The 16,730-nt window shown below is 39.1% G+C and overlaps 1 protein-coding gene across 1 annotated transcript in view; it reads right to left on the reverse strand.

Moving 5' to 3' along the window:
• The window catches only part of naaladl2 (N-acetylated alpha-linked acidic dipeptidase like 2), a 411,382-nt gene extending 395,139 nt beyond the window's left edge, over positions 1 to 16,243 (reverse strand). The window contains exons 1-2 of the mRNA XM_030727141.1: positions 16,227 to 16,243; positions 15,565 to 15,626 (exon numbers count right to left, since the gene is read on the reverse strand). Coding sequence (XP_030583001.1) covers positions 15,565 to 15,626; positions 16,227 to 16,243 — 79 coding nt within the window. The remainder of the gene's footprint in view (positions 1 to 15,564; positions 15,627 to 16,226) is intronic.
• Positions 16,244 to 16,730: the final 487 nt, after the last annotated feature.

A 16,730-nucleotide genomic window follows, 5' to 3' on the forward strand; every position in this document is an offset into this window, starting at 1 on the left:
TGTAGCAGCTCTCATTTCTAGAAATCTGGCAAAATTCATTAAACTTCTCAAAATGTGACTACGCAGGGTTGAGAACAGGAAGCAGAGTTGCAGTCTTACACGCCTCTCTGCAGCTAGGTATTAAAGGTACTTTGCTACAGTGGTTTGAAAATATCTAATAAACTCCAATTTGTTCAAGTAAATGGGGAGTCTTCTCCACACATTAATTAGGTTAATTATGGTGCAAGGACCAATTCTGTTTACATTACACATGCTTCCCTTAGTCACCATTACTGGAATAGCATACATTGCTATGTAGATTGCTATGCTTACTGTACTCGGATCTAAAAATCTTAGAAGGATCTTCAATGCTTCACTGTCCCAGTGCCCTGTCCCTCCATGTCTGAAGTCTGCCACAATCATTCCACTGCCCCAAAAAGATCACCAACAGCAGCCCCAACAACTATCGACCAGTCACGCTGACACCTGTTATAATGAATCACCACAGCACTCCAAATGACCATCTCCTACCTGGAGCAGCAGGAGCTGCTACTGACTACTGTTTACCAACTTTAGTTCTTTAACAGCAAACTCCAGGACAACCATACTAATACTGTACTCTGCTCTACACTCAGTACACTTATGACTACGTCAGACAATGCCATCAAGTTGTTGATGATGCCACTGTGGCTGGGCTCATCTTTGGTGGTAATGAGTCAACTAACAGGGAGGAGATCCAGAGGCTGGTGGGATGATGTGAGGACAACAGCTTGGTTCTCAAACCAAGAAACTCGTAGCTGACTTCAGGAAGAGGAAGTCTGTCATGCTGGCCATCTACATCAACCGGGAGTGTGTGGCGTACGTGTGACCACCTTTGAGTTCCTGGGTGTGCACATGGACATGCAGAACTCAAATGGAACACCTCGACAGTGATGAAGAAAGCCCAGCAGCGTCCCCACTTCCTGAGGGACCTCAGGAGGATCAACTTGAGGAGGGAACTGCTGACTGCGTTCTACCGCTGCTCCACTGAGAGTCATTTAATGCATATCAGTGTGGTTCGATAGCTGCACCATGGCACACAGAAAGCTTTAATAGAGTGTAAATAACAATGTCCAGAAAGTCATCAGCCACCCTGAAGGACCTCCACAGCTCCCGCTGTCTCAGGAGAGCATGCAGCATCCTGAGAGACGCACACAACCAGGACGCTGGCTGTTTGAACTGCTGCCCTCTGGTAGGAGATTCAGGCCTCTGAAGGACCAACAGACTGAAGGACAGTTTATACAACAAGGCAATAACTCTGATTAATGCCAATATCTGATCTTTGTGTGATAAACTGCCTTTTTTATACATTTGATATATGACTTAATTTATTATGAGTGATTTTATTTATGAGTGTACGTCTTCTGTTGCACATATGTGGACAGTTCTGCAGTTTTGTTGCACTATCATACATGCATGACAATAAAGATTTATCTTATTTTCTGGTAGTGCAGTCCCCTCAGTTCTGACTACCTTCCCTCTCATCCAACTACACTTCTCTAGTCTGAACAACATTCCAGTGTCATTTCTATAGATCCTGATGCGGATCAGTGAATCAATGTCTCATTCACTCCTGGCATACAGCTTGATACCATCCATTTAGAGGAGGTGGTTAATGTATCTTCCATTCAGTAGTTGGTATCTGTAGCATTCTTGTTCATGATCTGGCTGAGTGGGTTCAGGCCTATGCAGAACATCAGCTGGGACAGAGCATCTCCTATCTATCTATCTATCTATCTATCTATCTAATCTATCCATCTATCCATCCATCCATCCATAGAGACTGAGAAAGAGAGCGATAACTCTGCATGTATAGAGCGAGCGTTATCAATATAAAATTTAAATAAAGTATTCAGGGTGATGACAGCTGATTGTCTCCTGTGTAAAATGATACACAGACCATTCCATACTTTCATATCACCATATTTACATAAACGACCACCTTTTTAAGTTATTTGATTGTGTTAATATTTACCACGATTTTGACTGCAAATTCACACTACCTGTTTTTGTCAGCCCAGTGACAGCTAATTAAAATCAGCATTTTAATTAGACTGAAAGATTCCCTGGTTTTCTAGCTTAAGTCAGCCCAGTTAAGGTGGAGCAGTGGAGCTCATTATCATTTTACTTTCATGGAAATGCCATTCCATGAAAACTGAGATGAATTTTGCATTATTATGTTATTTAATAAGCCAAATTGGATAAAATTGTTTTATTACTGTATATTTCCTATTGTGACCTTTGCAATGGGGCTCTTTTAGAAACATAATTTCTGGCTCCAGCCTTACTGGAGGGAACCATAATACAGCAGTGCAAGCACTGAACTGGATCCTAGACATGTGAAGTAACTATAAAAAGAAAAGAGAAAAGAAAAAACATTTTTTGGACATACTGTAAAACTGTACACAAATAAACATGAAATCTGAGGTATGGAAACCATCAAGTTTCCCTTTTTGTTTGGACTTTATAAAATATTAGAGCCAGATTTAGTGATCAGGGTAAATTACTGTAAAGGTAGCAATCACAAAAACAATACTAACAATTATCTTATTTATAAACAAAATGCAACCAGTTCATTTAAATAATGACTACAGTATAGCAAAACGCAGCATCTTCTCCTTATTCTCCTCCCTTTATGGTTATTTGCAATGATATTCTCTATGACCAACACTAGAAGTTTACAACATCACAAAACAGTTCACAGCACAAACCTCACCCAAAGAAAAATGTTTCAAATGGATTTAAGAAAGAGGGAAACTTCATGCCACATGGATCACCCGGTCCACTGCTTTCATACTGCGGTGACAGAGGTTAGAAGTAATATTGCTGCTGTTCTAATTATCAGTATTATTATTAGTAAATGTATATTATTGTTATTATAGTCACTACTGTTGTCAAAATCAACAGCAGTATATGTAAGTATCTACATCTTTTTGTCAAACTTCATACTTTAACAGACAATTTGTATAATCAGTCTACTTGGACTAATATTACGCAAATACAATTGCATTATATATTCTATTAAATATCTCTTATACTGCTTTGATATCTTATATGTTTTAACAATACATGTAAACATCACCCCCCCACCAACTCCATTTCTCTCTCTTTCATTGCTTTTTTCTTCTCTTTTCACGTCATCCATGTCGTTAGAAATGGGTCACTGTGGGGACCTTGGGAGCAGGTGTGGTGGGAAGGTAGGCCAGGTCACTAACAGATACTCAAAAACAATCCAGTACACCAATAATATTGCCATCCTCCTTTAATAAACAGGCTCTCTCCTCAGGGTCTGGGGGCAACCTGAAGTAGCTCTTAATGATCTAGACAAGAGTAACTTGTACACTTTAATATAAATCCTCATAAAAGCTAAAAGAATAATTTATTGAATAAAGAACAAAACACAGCCAACCTGCCCAGTAATGAGATCTCCCCCTCTCTGAAACAGCAGGCTACTCTTAATAAGGATCACCCTGTGCCATCTCAGTGTCCAGGGTCATAGTCCCCCCCCCAATTTATACTCATATATTTATTTTAATATCTTTATTTTTGTTCATTAATCTTTCCTTTCTTTCTCTTCTCAATATTGTTATTATCATCAGCAGTAGTAGATGTAGCAGTAATGGTGGTGTTGGTGGTATTATTACTGATAAGTGAAAGGATTATTATTATATTGTTATTCATGGCTTATTGCTCTCATGTATAATGCATTGATACACATGCTCACATTCATAGACTCTTTTCCTCTCTTCTTCAGTTTTCTTTTTTCTGTTTATGTCAGTGAACATTATATAAATAAAAAGTTTTTTAAAAATGACCAAAAAGCAGCACAAATGATCTTTCTCCTGTTCTCTCCTACCTTCAGGGTGGCCACAGCAGGTCATCTGATTCAGCTCATCATTGCATGCTCTTCCATCACATCAACCCTCCGCATGTCCTCATCCAAAAGCAGCGTAAATTGCTGGGTTAAAAGTGAGCAGACTGGATGAGGGAGTGAGTACGTAATCAAAAATTAAACTGTAGACACGCAGGTTTATTATAGGGGTTTTTACCTTCCTATATAAAGTGACCTGAGGTGACAGCTGTTGTGATTTGGAGCCATTTAAATAACAATGAATTGAGTTTTGTTTCAAATCAATGGGAGGCAGCAGAAAGATGATCAATACCTCTTTAAGGTCTGTGCAGGGCCAGAGAAAGTCATCCTCTGGATAAAACCGACAGCTCAGGCGAAGAACAGGATCAACCAAAAACGAGGGTTAATGCTTTTTTTTAACAAATTATTCCACCGTATGAATCTGAAATCTGACTGTAACAGCTGACCTGTAGGATGTGTACAAGAAACTAAATATTTACAATCAGATCCACATGCAGAAATGCCTGCGTTGCCTGAGGCTGCAGTAGTGCACATTGTCAGATTAACACATCTTTTCAACTAACTGCTGCTTGTTTCAACATGGTATTTAAACAGATCCCATAATATTAAAAAATGAATGTACAACTACATGTAAGGTGATGCACATGCACATTAATAAGAAAAGTTATGGAGAGGCCTTTGTTGTGTTCTGATTTCTGGTGAAAACGTGAAACACTGCAAACCCATCGGCTCACTGTAAAAAGGAACTTTTCTATCTTTAATGGCTGATGCAAGACTCATCTTTGCATGTGTGGGATTCTCCTCTTTATCAAACTCACCTGTTTTCTGCCCCGTTTCATTAAAATACCTGAAGTGTGTGTGTGTGTGTGTGTGTGTGTGTGTGTGTGTGTGTGTGTGTGTGTGTGTGTGTGTGTGTCATGGCTCTAAACATCTGGGGCTAAGATTCAATCAACAGCCAGGGGACAGAGCCAAAGTTTTGGCAAAGAGCTCACATCTCTGATGCCCAATTACACATTCATTCTAATACATATCTCCCAGGCTTGTCAACTAAATTAATGCTGCTAGCAGCAGCTATCACAGTCACCTCAGGCACAAAGTAAAACATGCTTTTTTTTTTTTTAGCATAAAATTTAGCGAAATTTATAGTAAATGTTGTGCTGCAAACCTCAGTAAATCATGTTTGTATTACTGAATGTAAACAGTCTGAAAGGGAAACTCCTGCGTGCGATAAAATATAACTGCGTCCACGCCTCTGTGACACCGCACCGCTTCAGTAAATCCTGACAGCAGCTTTTTAATGTCAGGACGGCTCTGTGCTGGTGAACACAGAAGCAGAATTATAGAATCACATTTTTGGTGTAATGACATAAATGAAAGTCTGAAAGATGAAAACTTAAAGATCCATGATAGAGCACAAATGTGGGCTCAGTGCTCATCATAGCCAGACACTTTATGAGTTAAGGAATGCCTCAACTATAAACAGCACTCTCATATAAACACCAGATAAGAGAATTAATTTTGTTACATTGTTGTTACTGTTTCCCGTATAATGAGGCTTTTGTACGTGTTTCATAAATCATGCAAATGACCAGCAGAGGTTTGCTGGGTCACGTTAGTAAACCTAATAAAGCTAAACTCAAAAATAAGAACACTCCTAAAGGATGCTCCACCTGAAGGAAACAGATGCCGGCTGCTCGGTGTAAAGAACATGTCTGAGATGATTGTTATATTACTTCTTAGGCATTTAAATGTAATAGAGTTTAGAAAAATATTAAAACATAAACATCTTTGCTGATGTGATAGCGAGGACTATAAACCAAATCAAGACTCGGTAATAAAGATGCGGTTTGAGAGAAAGGGTGCTCACTATCCCCCAGGAGCTATAATCAGTTAGCCTGCAGCATTTCTTAAAAGGACCCAAAAATCTGCATTGTGTTCCCGGTTTATGCGGTGATGAATTCTTAAATGGTGCTATAGAGCAGGTACAGGTGTTCAGGAGAGATAAGAAACTCACCTGCCTACCACCCCTCCCCCTCCCACCACCAATCCTGACTCCTGACACCTTTTAAGGGCTTTAACCACTAGAAAAAAATGGTGATGGTTATTTCCATGTGCCAGCCTGTCAGTCACTCTGCATTTCACATTTAGACCACAGACACTTTTTAGAGATGAAGAATGATGCAGGGACGCAGGGCTCAGCTCCTTAGACTGGAGATGACAACAAAAAGAGCCCACAGATGATTCAGGTGTATAATTATTAAGTGCTGAAGCTGGGGCTAAATATTAGACACATGAAAACAATCTTACTTTATTTATGAAATCATTTTCTGATGTATTTATGAATGCTTATACATAACTTGAGGCATAATTCATGATAAATCATTTATCATGTGTAAAACTGAATGAATCTTATTATTTATTAATGTGCAAACTAACATTTGTCAGCTTAAACAGTAAAAAAAAAAAAAGCACTAATTTATCCCACTGAAGTAATTCCAGCACGGCCCTCAATGAAGAATGTTTCTGTATTTTAATAGTAAAGTTTAAAGTAACTAATCGCCCACCAGATCAGTTTTGTTTGGTCATTTAGTTATCGTTAAGGTTAATATTTCAGGCACCACCAAGAGGCAGACGGTCTGTTCTTGTCCTGTGGGGTCTGAGCTACTGAGGATAAAAAAGTCTGGGTAAAGTGATTAGACGAGTAACCCTCAGATCAGCCATCCGTACCACATAAAAACTATTATATTGATTTCCTAATATGAGTGATTGTTAATAACATTAGCTTTCCAATTCTACTTCCAGGAACACTATAGCATGAAGTCCTATTAATCAATAATATTTTTTTTTATTACACTCATTTATAATAAAAAAAATATTATACATTATGATTATAAGATTGAGATAATTAGTTCAAAATTAAATATATATGATTATATGAGACATGAACTGATGAGAAAGTGTTTGACTTCATCCCCCCCCTGAGAAGAAGAAGATGCTGCTTATTCTTAGAAACCTACTTTTGACAGGACTGATGAAGCTTTACATTCTTTATTGATCAAATTCTATAGTTCAAATTGTTGTGACACCAGACAAAGCTGGATGACTCACACAGTGTGTCAGATAACCAGCCGTGACCCCCCCCCAGTTCCTCTTTCAGGACTGCAGATCCTATAAAGTAAACAGGATTTGGTAACACTTTATTTGAAGGGGTGACATAAGACTGACATAACACTGTCATGAACATGAACGAGTCTTCATTACTGTTTATGACTGTTGTCATTCAGTAAATTATGACACTTTTAATGCAAAGTTCACTTTTAAACAATATCAAATTTGCATTAAAAGAGTCAAAAGTGTCATAATTTACTGAGGATTTATTATCTTTAGAACCAAAAACAGGAAAAAAAAAGACAAGACAAGTTTAGCCAAGCTAAAAATGATAGATCCTTAACCTGAAGCTGAGTGTGTCTCAGACCCTCATCACACCCCCACAAAACCAAACTAAACCAAACCAAACCCACCACCGGGTCTTTCTGTCTTTGTGAGGCAGTTGGAGTCACTTTGTATATGACCCATTGATGCAACACTAATTTAAATAGTTACTTACTGGCATAAAGTTGACCTGAAATCAGGTTAAGAGAGAAAAAAAAATTAATTGCACCATTAAGTATTTAACCAGAAATGACAAACTTCACACCATATAATAAATAATATTATAATTTTCACAGTTATTTGTAAAAATATGTTGGTATTTTGCAGCATTAATTTAGCCCAGCAGGTTTATCATGAATTAGCAGGACACCAGAGTAACTCTGAATGTCACATTGGTGGAAACACGATTTTTCTTCTGGCCTTATTTTGCCACATTTCCAGCATACACACACACATGCACACACACACACAATATGTGAAACACACAGAACCTCATGATTTGTACCCCCATATAGTATCACCTCTCAGAGGACACAGACGTTGTTAAACTTAGGCAGGAAATGAGTTTTGCGACATAATGTATGACACACAGCAGTCGACAGCCCTCCCTGATCACCCTGCCCTTCAAAACTGATGGATACTAATATGCTGCTACATGAAAATGTGTCATGACAGAAACAAATGGAAACGCAGAAATACAAAAAGATCGAGAGAGGAAATGGAGCAAAAATGATCCTCAAATCTATCAGAGGTGCTTTTAAACGGGGGAAACGATGTTTCTAAAAATGCCCGTTCTTCCGATACCTCGTATCTGTTCTCTGACACCGAAATCTCCTGGGAGCGCAACCTCTTTGTCAAAGTATGCGTTCTGTGGACATGCAAAGAAAAGGAACTGTAAATCACTGCTTCTTTCTCTCTTGTCCATTTTCTTTCCCCTAAATTTTCAGACACCCAGCAGCCACTGAAAGGAAAAAAGGGCTTTTCCTATTTCTGCCTCTGAAGACACTTCAGGGGCCTGGGCATGAGTGAATTGTTCAGTGGAGCAACGCATGTCCTGCTGCAAATGAAGACCAAAATCCATCCTCCAGGCTGAATTATTAACAACACACATGCCCGAGAATCCCACTGTCCACAAGAGAGCAGAGGGGGTGGAACAAAGACCAGAGAGGAGTGGGGAAGAGTAATGGAGGTTAAAGGAGGAAAAAGGGTGCAGCGAATGCAAGGCTGGCTGGCTTGATACTTCAGAGGAGCACATGGGGACCCACACTTACTAGAAAGGTCAGCCGACCACTGGAATGCCCAACATGTCCTCAGACCCAGCAGAACAACCTGCTGTCACTTAATACTTAAGTAGAATCTTCAGGTATCTGAACTTGAGTGTACTTGAGTATTTATTTTTACTTTACTCACTACATTTTACACAGATGTACTTTCTGCTCCTTACACTTTCAAAACAGGCTCATTATTTTAGGTTTAATACTCAAACCAGTTTGAGCCTAACTGGAAGGAACAATAACACATAAAAAGTCCTCTAAACCGAACAACAATATCAGTCATTTGTTCCAAAACGACCCATGTGAGCTTTTCCAAAATTAGCCCTCCCACATGTGGCTTCTTCTGTCATGTCGGTCATGTTAGTGTGTGATGTGGCTGTAGCTCAGGAGATAGAGCAGGTCACCTAATAATCAGAAGGTTGGTGGTTCAAGCCCTGGCAGCTCCAGTCTTCATGCCGTAGTATCCTCGGGCAAAATATGAAGCGCTTGAATGGACGGGTGCAAATGAGGCATGTTGTAAAAAGCACTGAGTGTTCAATTATAGTAGAAAAGCACTTTATAAGAACCAGTCTACTTAGATAATGTTTAAGTTTTTCCTCTGGCATCTAATGCCATTTAGTCCGGATTTTTCAAAAATCTGAGAAAATCCATATTTAAGTATTTCTTCAGGACTTTGTGTACAACCACTACATGTTACTCGTACTGGTCGTAAAACACACATGCAGAAACAACCTATGAGGTTGTTTTTCTAGAGGAGGACAGGCTCCACATAAAAGCCAATCCTATTGGTGTATTCATCACCGGGGCTCATCGCATACATGAAAGAGGCAAAACCATATAATTTATGTATCATTTACAGCGCTGTGCTCAGGGGTTAATGTGGGCCGGAACGAGCGCAGATGTCCGTAAGTTGAGGTCACGGTACTTCAGCTTCTAGTTAGCGCTGCTGAAGAGGGGCGAGCATAAATAGAGTAATGTGTTGTGGCAGGTAATTTCAAATGAAACATTTCTAACAGCTCAACAAATATCGGCTAACACACAAACACGGCGCTGTGCGCGGTTTGTCACACAGTGCGTCTGCCAGCTAAACCTACAGCTGCTGTATTTCCGGGGAGAGAAAAGAATGAGAAAGATGTGATTTAAAAAACAGGAGAGGAGGAGGAGAAGAAGAAGACGGCTTATATTTACATGTAAGGGTGATATTTAATAAACTGGAAATTTAAAGCTTACTTGTCTTTATATTTAAATCAGATATTGGTTCAGTATATGATGTGAAGTTGTTTTGTCATATTGTGAAACATCCTGGAAAACAAACTGAGGTGTACTAACTGTGTGTTATTCAAAGGTATCATGAAAATATGCAACAGTTTATAAATAAACAGGTTAGTTTGCTGTGGCTGAGGTGAGTTTGGTTACATCCAATGTAGCAAAGATGACTGAAGTTCAGCTGATGATGATTAGATTCATTCACTGAATTCACCCTTTATACCAACTGTATACTGTCCAGTATAAAGAGTATAAATTATTGTTATTAATCTCTGTCTCTCCCCCCCTCTCAGCAGATGACTGCCCCTCCCTGAGTTTTTCCTTCCCACTGTCACCAAGTGCTGCTCACAGGGGGTCGTTTTGACTGTTGGGTTTTCTCTGTATTATTGTAGGGTCTTTAGCTTACAGTATAAAGCACCTTGAGGTGACTGTTTGTTGTAATTTGGTGCTATATAAATAAAATAGAATTGAATTACTTTATAACACAGAAGCCCTCCAGAGTTATGCAGCCTAAAATACTATACTATACCGTCTCCTCTACATAAAATGTGGGCCTTCCCATTGTTCAATGGGCTTTACCTCATATCTCAGCTGAAGTGCTTAATGAAATTTACATGTGCTGTGCTACATTATTTTTTATTAAGTATGCATTTAGTGTAATAAACTCTCCTTTCATTTTTGAAGCCCTTTTTTTAACAACCAAAATAATTCACGGAAACCCAGAACAGCAAAATAGTTGAGCTGATTTAATGAAAAATCTTTACGTTATTACAAACGCTGGTGTCTGTTAGGATCCTGCAGAAACAACGATCTGTTGTCAGTAATCCTGTTGGTCAGCAGTCAGGCTGTTGGCCGTCTTTGATCTTCAGAGTAATGCTCAGGATTCGTTAAACGAGGGAAAAACTCGGGTTAAAATTGAGCCAATTCACTGATAGCAGAAAACTGGGGGTTCAAAGAGAGCTACTGTAATAAAATCAAGTGAAGTAGAAATACAAATATTTACTTTGGCATTACTTTTCACTTCAGATACTGATCCTCATTATAGCGCAGACATTATGTTTGATAAAAACACAATGATGCTTCTTGCTTCCCGTCGCCCGTCTTCTTCATCCTCTGAATGTATTTCTGCTGTCTGCAGACAGTGGACTCAACGCATGCACACTTAAGAGATTCCTTTTGCAATTAAAGGAGGTACCTTTTTCTTCTTCTTCTGTATCACGCCATAAACAGTCTGCCCATCTTGTGTTGTTTTGGAAATATGCTCCCACAATGGGAGAGGCACTAAGAGAACACTTAAGGTGGCCACTTTTCCAGGCAGCACAGTGGGGACATAACAAAGGCGGCTGTGGGAGTCAATAAAGAGGCCAGGAATAGCAGGGGGATATCTGAGAGAAGTAAACAACCCTGAAGAGAATAAAAAATGAAAAGAGGATTCTTTTTTTTCTCCATTCCTTTTGGTTTGGTTTCTCTTTGGTTCAGCCAGTGGGATACTACAAAAATACAAACATTTGTGTATACGGCACACCGATCCCTGAAGCGACCCGGCATTTGCAATGACAATGGCACAATGACAAATATTCCTGCTATTTATACTGTATTTTAAAAACATTGAGAGACCTCTCTCAAATTTTTACTTACAATATGGATTTGTGGTTTTTTTGGAGTTATTTCCACTGATGAGCTGATATCTCAGATTTTTGAGCATGTATGGATGGATGATGTATGTATGGAAGTAGAAGAGTGGAAAAAGCATGCTGGGCTGTGAAACAAGTGAAAGGCTAGCACAGTCAGGTCTGCTATTCCTTCACTTTACTGGACAACTTTCGATCACTAGACAATAAATTGGCTAAGATTGAGGACACGTGCTTGACTTCAGATTTGTGAAACTCAATCTATTCAGTTTTTGACAAATGCCGCAGTCTAAACTCATCACTGCGCACCATCCCTCTAAGTAAGTAAGTAAAGCTTTATTTATATAGCACCTCTCAAAACAGGTGTTACAAAGTGCTTCACAACAGGACAAAGAATAATAAAAACAAAATAAAAACAAATTAAACAAATGCCAAGCTAAAAAGATGTGTTTTTAAAAGACCTTTAAAATGCATCAGTGAGTCCGCCGCTCTAAGATGGACAGGGAGAGAGTTCCAGAGACGGGGAGCCACTGAGGCAAAAGCTCTGTCTCCTTTTGTTTTCAGTAGTCCCTGATCACATGACCGCAGTGATCTAGAAGGAGTATATAAGTGAAGGAGTTCACTAATATACAATGGGGCTTGCTCGTGAAGAGCTCTAAATGGAAGTACCAGAATCTTAAACTGTATTCTAAATTTCACAGGTAGCCAGTGTAACTGGATCAGAAGCGGGGTGATGTGAGAATATTTGGAAGATTTGGTCAGAAGCCTAGCAGCAGCATTCTGAACAGCCTGTAAACGCTCCAGGGAATGTTTGCTAAGACAGGTAAACAATGCATTACAATAGTCCAGGCGAGAGGATATAAATGCATGAATAACCATCTCAAGTTCAGAATGCGATATGATGGAGGTAAGCTTAGCAACATTCCTAAGGTGGAAGAAACAAGAATGCGTCAACAATTTAACATGAGAGTCAAGCATAAAGGCAGAGTCAAAGGTTATCCCAAGGTTCCTAATAAAAGGCTTAACGAATTTAGCAAGAGGACCAAGGGCTACCATTATATTAGAGACAGATTTATCCGGAGCACAGATCAGAATTTCAGTTTTGTCCTCATTAAGTTGAAGAAAAGTTTCGGCTAGCCAGCTTTTAATGGATTTTAAACACATTATTAGTACCTGCAACTTTGAGACATGTTCATACAGCTGGATGTCATCAGCATAACAGTGGTACGATATTCCCTCAAAAGTGTTTAGAACTCAAAGGGAGCAAATATAACAGAAACAGCAGAGGGCCCAAAACAGAACCTTGGGGGACGCCATACGCAAGATAAGCAGAGTCGGATCTGAAATCAGAAACTGCCACATGAAATCGACGATTTAACAAGTATGAAGTGAACCATTCAGGGCAGATCCAGATATACTCACCCAGCGATGTAGTCGCTCTGTTAACTCTCCACGATTACGCAGCAGCTGTAACAGTAATCAGCTTATCTTCTTCTACCAAGTTCTTTTTGGTTTGTCCCCACCCTTACGTATCTGCTTCACTTGTTCCAAACTGCTTCTTATAACACCCGAGCTGCTCATTTAATTTTGTTATAAGTCACTAGAATAAATGCTTTATACTGATGTCTGTTGTCATATCGAGCCAGTGCAACGAGAGCCTGAAGTTTGGCAAAAACTGGACAAACTCCCCATGAAAGTATCCCCTCGAACATCACCTAACCTTTGTCTGCCTGCTGCTCACTATTGCTTCATAAATGTCCTATATTAATTTCCTAATGCTCTAGCTATTTTATGTCTTGCTTGTGTAAAACCTGATGGTTTTGCATGTTTTTAAATGGAACGTTTGTTGGTGTGTTGAAATGTTTTCAGATGTGTGCTGTTGTGCTTCCTGTAAAGAGTTAAAGTAGAACTGCTGGTTTGCACTGAGTTTTTTTTTTCACCTCTGTGTTCAGCAGAGCTCACAGACAGTATAAAAGACAGCTGTAGCTGCCACGATATCACGCGCTGGGTTTGGATTTGGAAGCTTCAACGTTAGCTTTTGCATTTGGAGCAAATGTTACCTTATATGGATGAGAGGGTGGCATGCTAACTTGCTAATTTATCAGTTGATGTGAGTTAACTTGGTTAGCAAGCTGCATTCATAAACAGCACAAATGCAACGAATAGACACATATCAGCTAGTGAATGCCAAGTGATAAATTAGAATTTCATTCACCAAAACTGAAGGACCAACTTCTTTTCACCACACAGGAAGCCATAATATTAATCAGATAATCTATTAAAAATGCTCCATAAGCTAACAACAGCACACACAGTAAGTATTTTCCCGTGGATGAAACCTAGCAGCGTGTATAAGGAAACCTGTCAATCAACATGGCCACACCCTTAACTCAATTATCCAAGCAGATGAGTTTTTATCTTTCCAGTAGCCTTACCGTATGCACGCCCTGGTGAGATGCAGACTCCTGCTCTGATATCCAGACAGACCAACAGACCACTTCACACTTGTCACAAAGGAAATCATATATATCAGGAAAGCATGAGGCAAACTGACTTGAGTTTAGACACGTTTTTATGGCTTCATTAAGCCTGACAATAAAACTGTCTGTACTGAGTTTGGGTCTTCCAGACCAGAAGTATTCCTTATAATAAGATCGTATTTTCTGTGGACCAATCAGGTAATGTCGTTGGTAGGAAATTCTTCACAGTGTTACGTAGCAGAAATTTAAAAAATAAAATTAAAAAAGCCTTTTTACTCATAAAAAATGCAACCTCTCACTAGCCAACACTTTCCACTATCAACAGTATTTTTAGCTCATGTTAAAATTGAGATAATGAGCTAGTTCACACATTTTGATCCTGCCTGACTGTCCATTGGCATTTTACATGAGGATAATGAGGTGCAGAAATATACAGTATATGGACATTACACCGACACTGGGCACTTGTTCTGTCTGAGTTACGAGTGCCACTAATCTGGCTTAATGATAGGACACATGTTGGGGAGTAAGAGGGATGCAGATGGTGAGAGGCAAGCAGAGAGGCATCATTTACATGTATACACCGTCTCACTAATTACATTATAGTACAACTTGTCAAGTATCCCATAATGATGGATAACTGTTTTCTCCTTGTTAACACCTTGAGTCAAAATGTTTGTGAAGTGTATGTCTGTATTTACTTGATCCTAAAGAACTACTGCTGTAACATATATTAGTGCATTTTGTTTATCTAATGTTTAAAATGCATCATCCTGTGCTGTCATTTATAACACAAAAAACATAGATCTTGGTCCACTGCTGTTGTTTTTTCAATTACAAAAAGACTCTAGGGGAAAAAAAAAATAAGAAAACCCCGTCTCAGTCTCTTCCCTGTGAATTACTTTGTTTCTATTACTCTCCTGCTCTCTCCTTGATATGGGAAAAGCACGCCGAAGGAGCATCGCTTGTTGTCATGCCATCCTACTTGGTAACAAAGCGTTGGCTTGAATGGGCTGACAGGTCATGAAAATTTCATCAGCATGAGAAATGTCTGTTTTCCCCTCAACTTTCTGTTTACTGTTATCAATAATTTGTGAACAACAAACAGCAGATGTCTCACCCCCTCTAACAAAAGCTCTGTACTTGTCTGCGTGTGCATGTGTGTGTGTGTCTGTGTGTGTGTGTGTGTATTCATAAAACAGATGTTCCCTACTGCTGGAAGCAGACTAAGATGGACTTTGAACACTGGAGCTAATTGTGAATTAATCAATCTATTACCATAGAGATGGAAGGCAAAAAGAAAACAGTGCCAATACCAACTAGAGGCATCCTGTTACTAACATTTCAAAGATAGTACTAGTAAGTTAATTATGGACAGATGTGCATCTGAATCCTTGACTTTTTTCCACATGTACTGGGGCAGAATTTCTGAATAAAACAAAATTTGAGAAAGTTCTTAGTGTCTTAATTTTGTCAAAGTATATTTTAAAATATGACCAGTAACCATAAACAACCAAAGCTGAGGCCAGTGACACATTAAAATTAATGGTAACCCCTAAAAAGTGCTTGTGAAAATGAATGAACGTACTCACAGGGCTGAGCTGTCGTCAGTGCTGGAGGGACTGTCGCTCTCCAGTAAGGGCACTGTTGAACACTTCACAGAAAGCACACAGGAAACTGCAGAAGAAGAAAGAAGCCAAAGTGAAACGTGATGCTTCTTTGTTGGAAGGTTTTACAGTCAAGGTTCATCAGTTTAGTAAATTATGTGCAATAATTTGGCCTGCATGGATTTTCTTTTGATTGGTTTGTTTTGCAAGAGATTTATTTATTTTTATCGGGGCAAAACGGTGCAGCTGTGCTGCCTCACTGTCAGGTCACTGTCAGTGCAGCATTTTAAGTGATGGTTTTGATGATGGTGGCACAGAATTTGTACATCTGACCAGAACTTGAGCATCAGAATGACAAAACCAGCTCAAGAGAAAAGTCAGGATGCTATGCAAACATCCAAAGAGGAGTTGTGTCCCATGAAGGAACGCTAGATACCTCACTACCCCAAAAATCCTAAAAAAAAAAAAAGTATATGATAAGAAGCACTTAGAGCACCAACCTCCACCAAAGCAGTCCATGCTCTGAGCAATATTTACTTTAACAGTAACAGTGTTGCAGTTTGTATATGTTTCTTTGATTTTCTTTGTTCTTTAAAAAGTTTGCAGTGCAGTAAAAATCAGATCAGGGCAGCATGACAGAAGTTTACTTTGAGTACACAAACATTATGTAGGAGCAGGATAATAGCTACTGAATTGTAAATAACACATATAACTTGACCTTATTATATAATATACTACAGTATATTTCTAACTAACTGGCAGCTCATTCTCTCTCTCTCATATTTTCTTTAAAGACTCTCAGAGTGATTCAAGCCAAATCCAACTGCATTCATATTCAAGATATTATTACTACCACCAATAATCACAGGAACTTAGAAATAGTTACTGAAAAGTTTCTGCAATTAAGCAAAATTCACTATTTTTACCAGTGTGACCCTCAGATATTCAATCAGAACACCGAGCTTAACGTTTCCTCTCTCATTCCCGAGACATGGTTGGCACACCGAACCATTTGTTTCCTGAACAATCAGACTGCAGTGTGCTCTCAAAGCAAATTTTAAGGCCATACTTCCATGTGATCAGATCAGATTTGTGTATCCAGACATCATATCTATCTGGATGGGTTGCTATGGTAACGACGGAGGTGTCAC

This window comes from Archocentrus centrarchus, chromosome 4 (genome assembly GCF_007364275.1).
Source record: "Archocentrus centrarchus isolate MPI-CPG fArcCen1 chromosome 4, fArcCen1, whole genome shotgun sequence".
NCBI lineage: Eukaryota > Metazoa > Chordata > Actinopteri > Cichliformes > Cichlidae > Archocentrus > Archocentrus centrarchus.